This window comes from Plasmodium cynomolgi, chromosome 8 (assembly GCF_000321355.1).
Source record: "Plasmodium cynomolgi strain B DNA, chromosome 8, whole genome shotgun sequence".
In the NCBI taxonomy this organism is placed as follows: Eukaryota; Apicomplexa; class Aconoidasida; order Haemosporida; family Plasmodiidae; genus Plasmodium; species Plasmodium cynomolgi.
Window position 1 is genome coordinate 1150015 of NC_020401.1, and position 14222 is coordinate 1164236.

General features: G+C 45.4%; 4 protein-coding genes across 4 annotated transcripts; 2 read left to right on the plus strand and 2 right to left on the minus strand.

Moving 5' to 3' along the window:
• Positions 1 to 2400: 2400 nt before the first annotated feature.
• PCYB_083420 (39s ribosomal protein L47 mitochondrial precursor) lies at positions 2401 to 3075 on the plus strand (the record flags this gene model as incomplete). Its single annotated transcript, XM_004222080.1, has 1 exon — positions 2401 to 3075. A coding segment is annotated over one exon (675 nt), but the record flags the coding sequence as incomplete, so codon positions are not given.
• A 1712-nt stretch (positions 3076 to 4787) lies between these two features.
• PCYB_083430 (hypothetical protein) lies at positions 4788 to 5654 on the plus strand (the record flags this gene model as incomplete). The annotated part of the gene is made up of 2 exons (XM_004222081.1): positions 4788 to 4805; positions 4842 to 5654. The coding sequence occupies 2 exons, from the start codon at positions 4788 to 4790 to the stop codon at positions 5652 to 5654; spliced, it is 831 nt and encodes a 276-aa protein (XP_004222129.1).
• Positions 5655 to 5994: 340 nt separating this feature from the next.
• Positions 5995 to 10852, minus strand: PCYB_083440 (hypothetical protein). Its single transcript, XM_004222082.1, has 9 exons — positions 10798 to 10852; positions 10487 to 10560; positions 10156 to 10322; positions 7731 to 10019; positions 7535 to 7660; positions 7157 to 7445; positions 7070 to 7080; positions 6170 to 6859; positions 5995 to 6051 (listed from the first exon to the last, which is right to left on the minus strand). The coding sequence occupies exons 4-5, from the start codon at positions 10017 to 10019 to the stop codon at positions 7535 to 7537; spliced, it is 2415 nt and encodes an 804-aa protein (XP_004222130.1). The 5' UTR covers positions 10156 to 10322; positions 10487 to 10560; positions 10798 to 10852; the 3' UTR covers positions 5995 to 6051; positions 6170 to 6859; positions 7070 to 7080; positions 7157 to 7445.
• A 754-nt stretch (positions 10853 to 11606) lies between these two features.
• Positions 11607 to 13562, minus strand: PCYB_083450 (hypothetical protein; the record flags this gene model as incomplete). Its single annotated transcript, XM_004222083.1, has 6 exons — positions 13040 to 13562; positions 12873 to 12940; positions 12695 to 12749; positions 12490 to 12542; positions 12264 to 12339; positions 11607 to 12107 (listed from the first exon to the last, which is right to left on the minus strand). The coding sequence occupies exons 1-6, from the start codon at positions 13247 to 13249 to the stop codon at positions 11607 to 11609; spliced, it is 963 nt and encodes a 320-aa protein (XP_004222131.1). The 5' UTR covers positions 13250 to 13562.
• Between the last annotated feature and the right edge of the window lie 660 nt (positions 13563 to 14222).

Sequence of the window (14222 nt, forward strand, 5' to 3'; positions counted from 1 at the left end):
AAAAAAAAAAGAGAGTAGCGGTAGGAGGCAAGGAAGACACAGGGTGCTCATAAGACAAACGCAAAAAAAAAAGGTATGAATAATTAGGAGAGTGATTTCGAAGTAAAAAAAAGAGAGAGGCCCGCAAAAGGGGGTGCTCTCATGCTTACCTATGTTTCTATAATCAGTGCGTAACGTAGACACGAGTTTATCTCTTTGAGGATTCATCCAAATGTGCCCCTTTTATTTCTCATTCCTTTTTCTCCCATTTTAAGTGTACGTATGTCGCATAATGCACTTAGTGGTGGATGGGGCCATTTTTTATTTTTTTTTATTTTTGCATGTCTCCCATGCGCGGCGTGTATGAATGGCGAAAAAAAATTTGGATCATTCGCGAAAAAAAAAAAAAAAATGTTCATGTCGGTTTGGTTAAGTGGATATATGTAGGTGCACAAGGTGGAAACTAAAATGCCCCTCATGGGGCTGTTCACGCGACGGTATCCCGCTTCTAACTCGACAGTATTCCGCTTCTAACTCGACGGTATTCCGCTGGTGGAACACCGGCGCGCGCTTGCGTACACACCGCAGCATGCAAAAATTTATTCCGCGCCAAGGCAAAGAGGTACAATCCCCTTCTACATACCAAAAAGGCAGTTTAGTCCCCTTGTGGGGAGCTACGATGGAGCCCCGGGAGTCCACCCACGGCGCAGCTAAAACGGTGAAATGTCACCACACCTATGTATGTTAAAGCGCGGGTTTTTTTTTTTTTTTTACATGCACAAATTGGGGACCTCAATGCGGGAAAAGAAAAAAAAAGAAAAGGGTGTATGCGTGTTTCGCCGATTCGCCGTTTCGCCATTTCGCCACTTTGTTAATGCTTGCCATACTACGTTTTTTTTTCCCCTTTTAAGATGGCTCAGTAAGCTAAGCATTTGTTCCGCTTTGGAAAAAGCACATCCCCTGGGTATTTGTCCCTTCCACCATTCCACCTTTCGCGATTAAGTTAGCACTTTGATTCTTTTTTAATTAAAAAAAGAGGGTGGGGTAGCAACGGCCAAATGTGCTGGCGGTGTAGAGGAGGTGATGAAGTATGTTCGTCATGATGGAAGATGCGTGAGCTCTCCTGTTAATTTGGTACTAAGGGCTGGGGGGCCGCGTTTCACGTCCGCTTCTCCCTACATCGGTGGGCCACCTCCCCCCGCGATGTTCCTTTCACCCTCCTGATATCCTCCTCATACCTCCTGTTGGCGTTTCACCTACACACGCCGGGGCGACAGGCGCTGCGCCAGCGACGCAGTTCATCCGCAAAGCAGTTCAACCGCTAGCAGTCACACGGGGCCATATACGCACACACGTTCAAGAAGCTCTTTATCTCGCCCATCTCATAGAAAGTCGCATCTTAAAAAACAGCCGCGTCACCCGCATCTCCTTTATTTTTTAAAAATTTGCAACGGGACCCCCCCCTGCCAAGGGTCGTATGGGCAGAGTAGGGGCACAGTGGGAGCATAGCGGGTTCAGGTAACCCCTCGCTCCGTTTCTCGATCGTGACAAAAAAAAAGGTGAAAGTAAAAGTAAAAGTAAAAATAAAAACATAAATAAAACACCCACGTGGTGATGACACATGAGAGGAGATAAGCGTAATGGGAAATTTTCAACAGAGGATAATTTCGACGGTAATGAGAACCCCCATTTCACGTTCCTCTACGTAGGTCCCCCCAAAGAGAGTATGAACATGGTGTCCTTGAGGGTATGACAGTATTCATAAAAATTGGGAACGTGAAATGGTAGGCTACCCTTCTACGTGGAAGAAGCAATTCTCCTTCGCCAAAGCTAATCCTATTATGCATTTTTGTGATGTGCCCCTCTGAGGGTAAGCGCAAGGAGAAGGAGGAACCCTCCCCCTTTTGGCAGATTAAGGGGCAAGCAACCGCGGAAGGCATTTCGACTCAACTGAGCTTCGCGCAACGCTGAGACTGCTCCCCCACTGTTCCCTTCATAAACGCGCAGGAAGGACAAAAAACGAAAGTCCCTACACTTTGCGCATCAGGGAAAAGGCAGTAACACACTTACAGCAAAGGGGGAGTACCTATAGGGAGTAGCTATCGAGGAGTACCTATCGGGGGAGTACCTATCGGGGAGTACCTTTTTTCCGCGGCGCAACGCGGTATGCCCTGTTCGTTCCGCGGAAGTGCAGCCTGGCCCATTTCCCCCCTGTGAAGCATCCCTCGGGAGGGGGGGCCAAAACAGAGCACGTAGGAAGCACGTAGGTAGCACGTAGGAAGCACGCAGGTAGCACGTAGGAAGCACGTAGGAAGCACGTAGGAAGTACGTAGGAAGCACGCTGGCAGCACGTAGGAAGAACGCTGGAAGCACGCCGGGTGGGCACCGCACAAACGGAACAAACCTGCCGCTTCTCATACGATGGCGCTGTGTGGGCTGCGAGGGCTACGAGGCCTGCGAGGGATGCAGAGCCAGCTGCAATTCGTACCCCAGAGAGGCATAGAGGAGCTGTGGAAAAACAGCTTCTTGGATAGCACACCAATGAAAACAAAAGTAGAATACAGCAAAACGGGAGATGCATGGCCATGCGTACTCTTAAGGAAGAAGAGCTTCGACGATCTACACAAACTCTATTACCTATGCTTGAAGGAAAAAAACAAACTACTAGGAGAGCAGAACTTCCATTTACAGAACAACAGCAAAATGATACAGCCAGGGAGACTAAAGAAGGTGAAGCTCACAATGAAACGAATATTAACCGTCTTATCACGACGTGCCATACATGAGCAGTGTATTCGAGCCAAGGAAATGCTAAAAAAACAACAAGAAAGGGAAGTTTACGAGACGGAGAAATTCCAACTCGAGGAACAGTTACTCTATTTAAGACATAAAATGAATATGCTTAAAGGTAGCTTCTCTGTGGAAAAGAACTCTCTTCGTTTGTCCATTAGCAAAATTGAAAATAAAATTGATGAGCTATCGATTCTTTTGAATCCTCTTAAAAAAGAAACCATGCATTTACTCATTCCTAATTTTAAATACCAGCGCAAGTACTCCGATTTGCCTGGGTTCATTTCGTGGAAGAAGCAGAACGTCGTAGCTCTCCGTAACAACATGTCCAGGCTGCGCCGCTTTTACTGACCCCAAGGGATGTGTTTGTGTGTGTGTGGGGGGGGAGATTAGAAGCATCGCTGCGTCATTTCCATTTGGTAAAAAGAGCGAACGGATACTTAGTTTTTGAAAAAGGTCGTGCTGGGCTATGGAGGCTTTGTCCCCACACAAAAGGGGGGCGTGTTCCTTTGTCGCTCTTTCGTTATTCTTTCGTCACACTTTTGGGTACTCTTTCGTTACAATTTTTGGTATTACTTTTGGCTTCTATTCTTTCGCCATTATTTCCCCCCTTTATTTTTCCCCTTTTTTTCCCTTTTTTTCCCTCTTTTTTTTCCCTTTTTTTTTCCCCGTTTTACCAACTTCCAAACGACGCCTGTGGCGAGCCGCTCGGAGGGATACCCCTCTTAAAGAGGATGCACAAAAATGTGCGGAACGAAACAGCGCATACCTCTTCGTGGTGAAGAAGAAAAAAGAGAAGTCACCAGTTTGTTCACAGCTCCTGTTCTTCTAGGAAGCTTCCCCCCCAAATGACGGGGCATGCGCACCTTGTGTCATTCCCGGATGCACTCAACCGAACGAGAGTCGCAGGAAAGTCGACAAGGCGACACCCCCCCCTGGCGACACTCCCTGGGTGCTGGCTTTCTCTCACCGCGCGTTCGACTGCTTGCCCGCCCGCCACTTTGGAACGACCAAGTGGAAGTAAAAAAAAAAAAAAAAAAAGAAACAAACGAGCGAAAGAACAAATAAACGAACGAAAAAACAAACAAACGAACGAGTGCAAGAATAAATTCCAAGGGCGAGTTTGCGATACGTTTCGGCAAAATGAACCATTTTTTGTGAGCCTCTTTGCAGATATATAGCGCACAGGAAAAGGAGGCACACCAGATTAAGGCATATGTATACAAACGTATGCAGGGCTTACATGTGAATATCCCAACATGCACAGCCCGTTTGTTGATATGCTTTCTCCCCTTCTGAAGGAAAAAAAGTTAATTCGCTGCTCCCATGTGGAGGTGTGACGTGACGAATTTCACCCGCACAAGAAAAGAAGCAAAAGAAGCGAAGCCGAAACACGGCCTCCTATTTTTTTTCCCGAAGGAAGAAGGCGGCCCGCGGGGTTAATCCATTTAACCGAGCGTGTAAATGAACCACTGAGGTAGAAGCCTGTCGCGGGGTGAGCTGATAACGACAGAGCACACTGATTTGCGCGAGTGCGCTGGGGACGAGCAGTTAACCGGGCGGAGAGCGCCAAGCCGGCGAAGCACGAAGGGGGCGATTTAAACGAGTTGTTTCCACGTAGGGAAGGAAGCAAATAAAATAATAAAATAAAAAAAAACAAAATAAAAGGAAAGGAAAGGAGCAGGGACCACGCTAAGCACTACTGAGTAGGCGAGTTGCTCGAACCAAATTGCCGCTGCGCAGTGCCTTTTTTCGAACGTCTCCTTTTCTTCCCCGAAGCGCAAAAGGTGAAGATCATCTGTATGGAGACCACCGTATGCACTTGTACATGCTTGCAGTGAGACTAAAACCAAGGCTCACCCCAACCGTACGCGACTACCCGTTGGGCTACAACTCAGACTAGAAGTTGGACCACTGTTTGGACCACCGTTTGGACCACCATTTGGACCGCTTCCCCCCCCCATTCATGTGATTTGGCAGCCCCGCGCAAAAGGTACACATCTCAGTCGAGCTTCAAAATGGAGGGCAATTCCATCGTAAGGCTGCTCCTTTGCCTCGCAGTTTTCATACAGTGCTCAGCCGCTTATTCATTTAGTCAATCTAAGAATACAAAACAAAATGGGGACATCTTTTTTACGCCTATGCTAAGCAAGGAGAGAAAGGAAAGCCATTTGAAGGGGACTAGCCAAAACGCTCAGGAGGGTTACAACTACCATCCCAGAAAGGAAAAAAATGCCACCAAGATAAAAAAAAACGTGAACAAATTATTTAAGACGTTATATCCGAATGAAGCACAGATGGAGGGAAGGGAGGGAAAGGAATATCATTACCAAGGGAGGAACATGGAGTGTGTGCATGGTAAGCAGGAAACTCAGGTTAATAGTAGGAGTTACGATGGGGTGGGAGCTGCCTCCTACAGTGCAGTGCCGAGGGGGAGTCACGATGAAGGAGTGCGCAACAGCCAACGCAAGGGGGGCTTCCCCAGTGGGAATGTCCTGAACAGAGAGCTGCCCAGCAGCTACCCGGATGGACAAAGGGGAGAAACGACTCTCCAAAGTGTTAGCAATGTTGGCGGTAATGATAGCAGCAGCGATAGCAGCAGCGATAGCGGGGGGGGAAGAACGGGTGAGCACCACAGTGGCGAAAACATCGAACGCAGCCAGAAGAGCGCCGCAAACCAGCAGAGTGCACTGCACCTTTTCGGCAAAAGTGAAAAATTAAAAAGTGAATCAAAATTTGCCCTCATGGATTATCTGAAGGACTTCTTCCAGAAATCCACATACATGAAAAAGTTCCAAAACTTTATCGAAATTTTTTTTAACAAATATGATCAGCGTGTATTGGAGTCCACGATTTTTTTTAATTTTGACGAAACGTTGTTTTAGGGATCCTTCATCAGTGTGAAAGGCTAACCAAGCGTCATGTTAACTGTTTTTGCCCCTGTCTTTGTGGTGCAAAACGTCTCCTTGGTAATGAAGCTGTGGACACAAGAAACAAAGATATTTTGCCTGTGCGACGCGCTTAGGGAATAAGCATGCCCCTTCGTGAACTCCTTTTTCTTTCCCTTTTTTTAAATCACTGGCCATTACGGGAGCATTATCGAATTTAATGCATCCCGAATAGCGAGCAGTTGTCTTACTAGCGTCGTTGAAGCTGCGTCGAAGTTGTGTCAAAGTTGTGCCGAAGTTGTGTCGAAGTTCCCTCGCTGAAGTTATTTCGCTCCTTTTAACAGTCGTAATGATAGCTGGTGTGAAAAAAAATGAGTATTTCTTTTACCCGCACCTGTGGAGGAGTGAAAGGGAGGCGCCCGCGGTTAGTTGCGTGCATGAGTGTGTGCGTGCTCGTTAGCACATCGGCACCTGTGCCAACGCGACTGCGCGCGAGGCCACACCCAACCTACCTTTTTTTTTGTATTAAACAGCGTCGCAGAATGGTCTTGCCCCCTTCTCAAATCATTTACTCCCACCCCCCATGCCTGTGCAGGGGCGACGTGGACATACCCCCTCTCCTCTATACTCTTCATTTTCTCCTTCACGCACTTTTCAAAGGAGGAGACCACTTCTGCATTTTTTTTCAACAAATATTTTCTTACATAAATTTGGACATGTTCGTAAAAATTAGGAAATAAACTAAGTGAAAATAAAAAATTAAAAACAAATTTATTCAGCAGATAAATTTCGTAGTTTTGCTTTTTTCTTTCTTCCTTTGTGAGTTTTTTTTGTGTGTCCTTCACGAAGTCGAATAATCCCAAGGCGGCAAACTGTGCGAATGTGAAGTAGTCGACGCTTTCTTCGCAATTTTTTTTTTTGTGTGTGTTGTTCAGGTGGTTTTTTTCTGCGTAGTTTTGGCTAGCTGCGTGTTTAGCTGGATCCTCTGAGAAAACATTCCCGGCGTCTTCCGAGCCACCCTTTTCGGCCCGTGCGGTCACCCCCTGCTCAGCCAAACCACCTCCGCCAAGCGGGCTGTCCCCATCAGTCAAGCTTGCCCAAAAGGATAGGCAGCCCCTCAGCACCTGCAGTCGTTCGCTCCCACTGAGCTCTCCCTTGGATGCCATCTTTTGCTCCAGGACGTTCAAGTAATTCGGGAAAATCTGATCATAGGGGGGTAGAAGTGGTGGGTAGCAGTGGTGGGTAGAAGTGGTGGGCAACAGCGGTGGGCAGCAGCGATGGGCAACAGTGATGGGTTGACGTAGGCTGTTCACCAGGTGATAGCGCCAAAGAGAAAACCACCCATAGGACAGCCACACACATCGACCACCCTGAGGACGCATACGAAGAGCTAACCTTGTGAGCGCAATTACGATGGCCCTCCCTTTTCAAGAAAAAAAAAAGAAGAAAGAAAAAAAAGTCTGGAAAAAAAACATATCTGTTTTGTTTTCCCTCCGTACCAAGAAAGACACATGGCGAATCATTATGATCGTTTTTCCGATTTCCTTGTAGGAGGAACGACTCCGGAGACACACTTCGTTCTTTGAAGTAGGCACCCAGGAGAGTAACACCAATAAGCTTGTAGATATTTACTTGTTCTGTCTTATCTTTTACAAAAAGGAGACTCTTCGTGATAGCATTTTGGAGGTCCCCTCTGGATATCATAACGGAGTGATGTTCAACAAAGATGTGACTCACGATATTTTTTAAAAAAATAAACATCATGTTATTTCGGAAAGACTGTTTCATTTCGGTGATATTAAAAAAGGGATATTCCTCCTCATTTTTAATATTGCCTTTTTTTTTTTTTCTCCTCCTGGAAGATTTATATGCGGTATTCACCGAGGTATCCTCCCCCTTCTTTCTAGATTGGACCAAGCAAGGCGAAAGCTTCTTCCTCCATTTTCTCCCTTTTGCATTTCCATCCCGAAGGTGTCTTTCTTCTTTTCTTTTTCGAAGCCTCCCTGTGTAGGTAAAATGGATATGCCTTTCACTTTGGATGGCCCTCTTTACTCGCGCACAAGCGAGGTTCACCTGTTTGTAGATGGCGAAGTAGTGCAAAGCGATAAAATCATGGATATAGTTGTTGAGGTCGTGAAAAATGAAAAAATACGCTCTGAGAGTAGACACCGTATCGTTGAGAAGGCAATTAAATTTGTGAACAAATTTGCAGCTGCTTAAAAAATGGAACTCTTTGGCCAAGCGGAGGGCATCCTTTTCGCGTTCTGCGTGGAAGGGGCTGTCGTGGCTACTGGACTCATCACTTTTCCCCTTGCTCGAACTTCTTCCATTCAGATGTTCTGTTAAAAATTTTCGGACATCCTCTCGAACATTTTGTACAAATGGGAAATGATAATTGTCCCCCTCGAATGTGTAAAAATCTTTTTTACTTTTTGGGAAATAATTAAAAATGAGCAAGTATTTCTCTTTCTCATTTTTGGATGGTGGCCCATCCTCCTGACTCAGTAGACAACACACCATTTCATTTACAAAGTGGGACAGCTTAACATACAGCTCATGTTCTATGCTGATAGAGTAAAAGGAGAAAAAAATCAGGAGGAACATTTGCATATCCATCCATTTCTGTATCCATATTTTCTCTTTCTGTCTAAACTCATTCTTCCCCTTCAAAATTTGCACCCACGTTTTTATCATAATGCTGTTTATTGCATTACACAGGACTAGCTCCACTTTTTTATTTTGAACTACCCCTTTTCTCAACTGGTTGTAAGACTGGATAATTTCGTTAATGGGTTCAATGTCCACATCGTGTGTGAACATTTGTATATTTCTGTGTACATGTTGGACCGTCTGCTGCATGTTTTTTTTCAGATTTTGTTTCCACACGAAGAGGTTGAAGAGGTGGCATACGTACTCCTTGACGATGTTACAGTAGCGAAGTTTGAAGTAGGTGGCCGTGTGGCTGTCCAGCTTTCTGGGGAGGGGATCCCCCTTCGGATGAGAGTCTGTTTTAGCACCACAGTTACCCTCCATTTTGGTGTCTTTTTCGCTTATGCCCCTTCCGGGGTCACCCACTTCCCCTCCGCTGCGCGTTTTTTCCACGTGTCTCCCCCCCCGTCCACTGCGCAAAATCTTCGAAACTAAAAGACTCGCCGACCTGCACGGGTGTCTCCCCAGCAGATGAAACCGTGGGTATGTGGACCCCCCGTCGTAGGCTTTTAGGAATGCCTCTACCTCTTGGCAATTTCGGTCCATCTGGAAAATTCGTTTCATTAGATGCAAATTGGAGCGGAACTTTTCCTCATCAGGATCGACTGCTTGGTTATCCGAAAAGGTGCACTTGGTGTCTTGTTCGCCTTGTCCCTTTTTAGGAGCCTTTATAGGAACCCTTTTCTCACTTACAATTCTGCACCTCATTGTATGTTTTTTTTTTTTTTTACAACTTTGTGGATTCCCAAGTTCTGTGTCGCTTTCCCCTCTGAGCACAGTAGCAGTGTTGATTCTTTTCAGTTTTACGAATCCATCACTTATCTTTGGAGAGTACTTTCCCTCCGTGTGGTCACCCTTGTCCTTTTCTCGGCCAACCTCGGTGGAGAGTTCCCCCTTGGTGATACGACCAAATAAAATTCTATTCATCTCCCTATTGCTCCTATCAATATGGAAGTGTAAGTCAGTCGCCCCGGAGAGGTGATGTCTTCCCTTGATGTGATTCGAATCAATAATGTTGCAAATAAAATTGGAGAAAAATAAAATGTTTTTTTTTTCCATATCATGGGTTCGAAGCTGTTCTGTTGTAACTTCCTCCTCTCTGTATACATCGTTATCATTGTGTAGGGGATTCACCTCTGTGCCAGCTTTACCGTTTTTCTTTTTTTTATTAGCACTATGTTTGTTCTTTCCCTCAGGTGAAGTTTTCCTATAAGCATAGTTCACTCCCTGTTTCGCGTCTCCTTTTTTTCTTTGCAACTCTGGTTGATTGTTACAGGGTTCGTTATCCTCACGTGGTATTTTCCCCCTTTCTAATTTATGAACATGTTCATGTAAAAAATCGTTGAATATAAAAAGCTTCTTCACTTTCAGCTCAAACAGGACGTACTGTTTTAGGGAATAAAAAAAGTTGACGATGATGTATCCTCTGTACTTGTTCCTTTTTGAATTCTTTGTTTCTTCGTTTGTGGAGACTTCCTTTAACCCTTTACTGTTCCTTCCCCTTCTGCTCACATGGAAGAGGTCGTAGTCGTACTTTATGAGGTAGTACAACAAATCGGCGTAGAGACTGTCCCTGTTTTTTTCTTCATAATTCTTTTGTCTTAATGTTTGAGCAATCCTTTTTATCTTCCTGGCGATTCTCTTTTTGTTCATTTGTGTGTGTGTGGTTGTCTCCTCCCGTGGGTCTGCATTTTGTGGTGGCGACGCGGTATAGCGGTGTGGCGATGCGGTATAGCGGTGTTGTTCGTCAGCTAGAGAAACTATCCATGCGGCAGAGCTGTTTTTATAATTATAGTTGCGCCCGTTTCTTCTTCTTGGCTACAGCCCACCTGCTGCACTTACCATCGTGATTGCTCCCTCCGCTGCAGATCCGTCGGACGTCCTCTTCGATCTCATCAACATCGTACACCTTTAGGGGGAAGGTCCTCCTTAGATGTTCAGCCAACCTTTTAGCGTCTGCAAACAGGGACAGAGGTACCAAGTGACGCGCGTGGGGAGGGCAACTCTGTCTATCATAATGCCATTTGAGAAGGCCACCTACAGTTATCTGTCCCCATCTGTCTGTGCACCATATACTCTCCTTTTGTGTGTACCCAACTGAACCCATTCTTTTGGCTCACCTTTTTTGATTTTCCCCGTGATTGCAATTTTTAGGGGTGATGTGTACTTCCCCCAGGAATGGCCCTCCCTCGGGCTGTAAATGTAGAAAAAGAAAAAAAAAAAATGAGTATAGTACACTTGAATGGAAGTAGGCGTAATTCTCATCGAGGTGGCAACAACTAAGGGGAGAAGGGGGAAGGATAGGGATAGCGATAGGGATAACGATAGGGATAACGATAGGGATAACGATAGGGATAACGATAGGGATAACGATAGGGATAACGATAGGGATAGCGGTAGGGATCCCCCTGCATGTGCCTTTCAAGCGAACCCTTTTTTGAACAGTGTCAACAGTAAACTCTTCAGTAGGGGCAATTCTTTAACTTCTAATTTGGGGGAAATGAAAGAAGGAGAAGTGATAGTGTGATGTCGCTGCATTCACTTGCAGTAGGGTACACACACAGCCAACCAGCCAACCAGCCAACAAGCCAACAAGCCAACAAGCCAACAAGCCAACAAGCCAACAAGCCAACAAGCCAACAAGCCAACCAGCCAACCAGCCAGCCAGCCAGCCCTGTTTGGTGAGGTCCCAACATCACATGGTTAAAAAAAAAAGAAGCATTTATTTGGGGCATCTTAAAATTTAACCTTCTTCAACAACGTCCATTGGCAAAATGGAGAAGTGTTTATCCCCCTGAGGATGAATATTGAACATGCATGAAGATAAAATGGCGAAAGAGGGGCGAAAAAAGGCGAAAAAAAATGCCAGAACAGATATGTGTGTGCAAATTGCCCTGTTCCTTGTTAAACGTCTTCTCACCATTCTCTCCTTTACGTAATTCAGATCGACCTGTGGGAGCCCCTCCAATATTTTTGCTCTATAATCGGAGTAGCGCTTTCCATAACGTATGTCCGGATGTACAGAATGGAGTTCTTTCCTGTTCACTCCAGACAGCTCGCCTTGGTTAGCTAGATACGCCAACATGTGCATGTATGCACGTTTTTCTGTGCTGTGTTTTTTTCCTGCTGTGTGTGTGTGTTGGAGTGCGTGTTGGTGTGTGTGTTGGTACTAGTGCTGCTGCTGCTGTTGGTGGGGGAGATGGAGTCCACTTTGACAAAATGAACCGAATTGGACGATGCCTACGCGTGTGTGCATGTTGGTGTCACCCTGTGCGAACCTGAGACGTTTCGCAAATCCAGACGAAAAATTTTGTCCACGATCCCTTGGCATCTCAGAAAATTCAGGTGGTTAGGCAAGCCCCGAAGGAGCGGTCCCGTAGACCTGCTTCCGGTTGTTTTCCCCTCCATTTTTTGCCCTTTTTCTCCTTTTTTCTCTCCTATTTTTTGCTCCTTTTTCTCTCCTATTTTTTGCTCTTTTTTTTCCCCTTTTTTCTCCCCTTTCTCACACACGCCCATCGGCCTGCTCGCCACAGTTAGCTCATTCATGCGGGTGTTGTTTTGGGCAAGCTCACTCATATTTTTTATTTTCTTCATAAAAAAAGACTTCTCCAAGGAGAACAACGTGTCGTAAAAATAGGAATCGCCGTAGGTGGTTCCCATTTGTGCCACCTTGAACGCGGCGTGGATGATGCTCTTCACCACGCCTTGCATTTTTTGTTTCCCCTCATCGCGCTCCTTTTGCTGCAAAGTGGGGGGCACAAATGGAAGAAGCTCAAATGGAAGTAACTCTAATGGAAGCAACCCAAATGGAAGCGCCGCAAATAGAAGTGGCTCAAATGGAGGTAACCCAAATGGAAGCGGCGCAACAACGACGGGTTCTTCTTCCCGCCTAATTACCAGCTCTTTCCTTTCGAAGTCCCTGTACTCCCTCTGGTTCCGTGCGAGCATCTGCTTCTCCATCTGCTCGTAGCGCCTAAATTTGTTTACACGCATGAAAGGGATGGGGAAAAAAAAAACGATCAATGAGGGGAAAATACATGCCAAACATGGGGGAGAGAGAAAAAAATAAATAAAATAAATAAATAAAACTTCCGAGAGAAGACTCGGCTACTAATGCAGTTACCTCTGTTTTAAGTTGCGGTGTCTAATGTGGCTCTCCCGCTCCAAAGTGCTTTCCTAAAAACGAAGCGCCCCGATGTGGTGCTGACTTGATTTCCACTCCAACACTCCAGGGATTAGTCAAGTCGAGAAAACGAATTGCACACAGATTTAGCATCCAAACAAACGTATGCCACTTTTTTTTTTCTTTTTATTTGCAAAGTTGATACCATGTACTGATCCTCCTTGTGCATCTTATAACTCTCTGTCAACTCCAGCCTAAAACTGTGATGAGCATCACATGAGCGAAATGTAGAGTGTGCACAAAAAAGGGGGAAAAAAGAATAAACTAAACCAATGTAGTAAAATGGCCAAGTGGAGAAATTTCCGCCGCTTTCTCAAGAGTACCTGCGCGCACAAGCCAATCTCGCACTGAACTCTTTTACAACATCGCTGGACCCATAATCGGCTAGGACCTGCATTAAGTAAAGGTTGGCCAAGGTGTGTAGGAATACTTCCCCATTCAAGCGACCTTTTCGTCGCCCAAGTTACCTATTCCGCTTGGCAATGCTTACCCTTTCCAAATTGCTCCAGTTGCAAGCGGAAAACACTTCATGGCGCGAGTGCATAAATGCTTGGTTCACATTCCTCAAGTAACTCTTAAAATCCTGGCAGAACTTTTCACCGTTAATATCGATGGGGAGTTTTTCCAAATGGGGACTCCTTCCATCCTTTTTTTTTTCCTTCATAAAATGGCCACACTCTACACAATGCTGTTGATCCATTTTTGTTCCAGGCTTGTCTAGACATTCCACTGGCGCGTAAGTGTATTCGTACTTGTGTGCATGTAAGCCGCAGGGGGGAATGGATTCCGAGAAACGGAGCCAAGAAATGACGCCAAGGAGCGGAGCTAATTTACAAAGCCAGCCATTAACGGAATAAAACTGAAGCGCTTACCCTGGCGCCCTCCCAACACAGCTGAGAGGACCTTTTTTTTTCAATCGGTACTTAGCCCTCCTGTGAGTAAAAAGCATGCACCTTTTTCACCATTTGCACAGAATCATTTTGCGGGAAAAAAAAAAATAATAAAATAAAATAAAAAAAATAAAAAAATCCCTACTTACTAAATCCTATTAAACATTGGACACATCATTTTTTCTTCTCATTTTTGTTTAGCGAAGTATTCCCCTAAAAGATGTTATCGGGACAGCGGTCTTATACCTGCATCTGCACGGGCTGCCTTCTTTATTTTTATGTTTCTCTATCTTTATGTGCGTCTCAAACTGGAGCTATAGTTTCGCGCCCCCTTACGAACCAACTGTGCACGTGTACGCTACTACATTACGCAGGTCTACGTGTGCTGACAAATTAGCGTGAGTGGCCTTTTCCCCGCGCTTGCAAAGTGCCAACTCGATGGGGGGGGTTATCTGGAGCGCTCCTTTTTTTCTGCAAACCGCCCCTCAGCATCAACACCTGGACCGAACCGCTCCCGCAAATATGCAAAGGCAGCGAAAGAACTGCAGGGAAACACATCATCTGCATAAAAACCGCCTCCTGCATGTTGCGCACACATTGTCCCATATATATTCCACTGCGCTATCCCAGCTAACAATATACACAGCATGGACAGAACTGCAAACTAATTACCGAAAATTGAAATGCCTTTTTAAGTCTACTATGCGTGTTTTATGTGCCAGAATTAGGTAACAAATTTCGCATGAACAGAGAAAAAAAAACAAAAAAACAAAAAAACAAAAA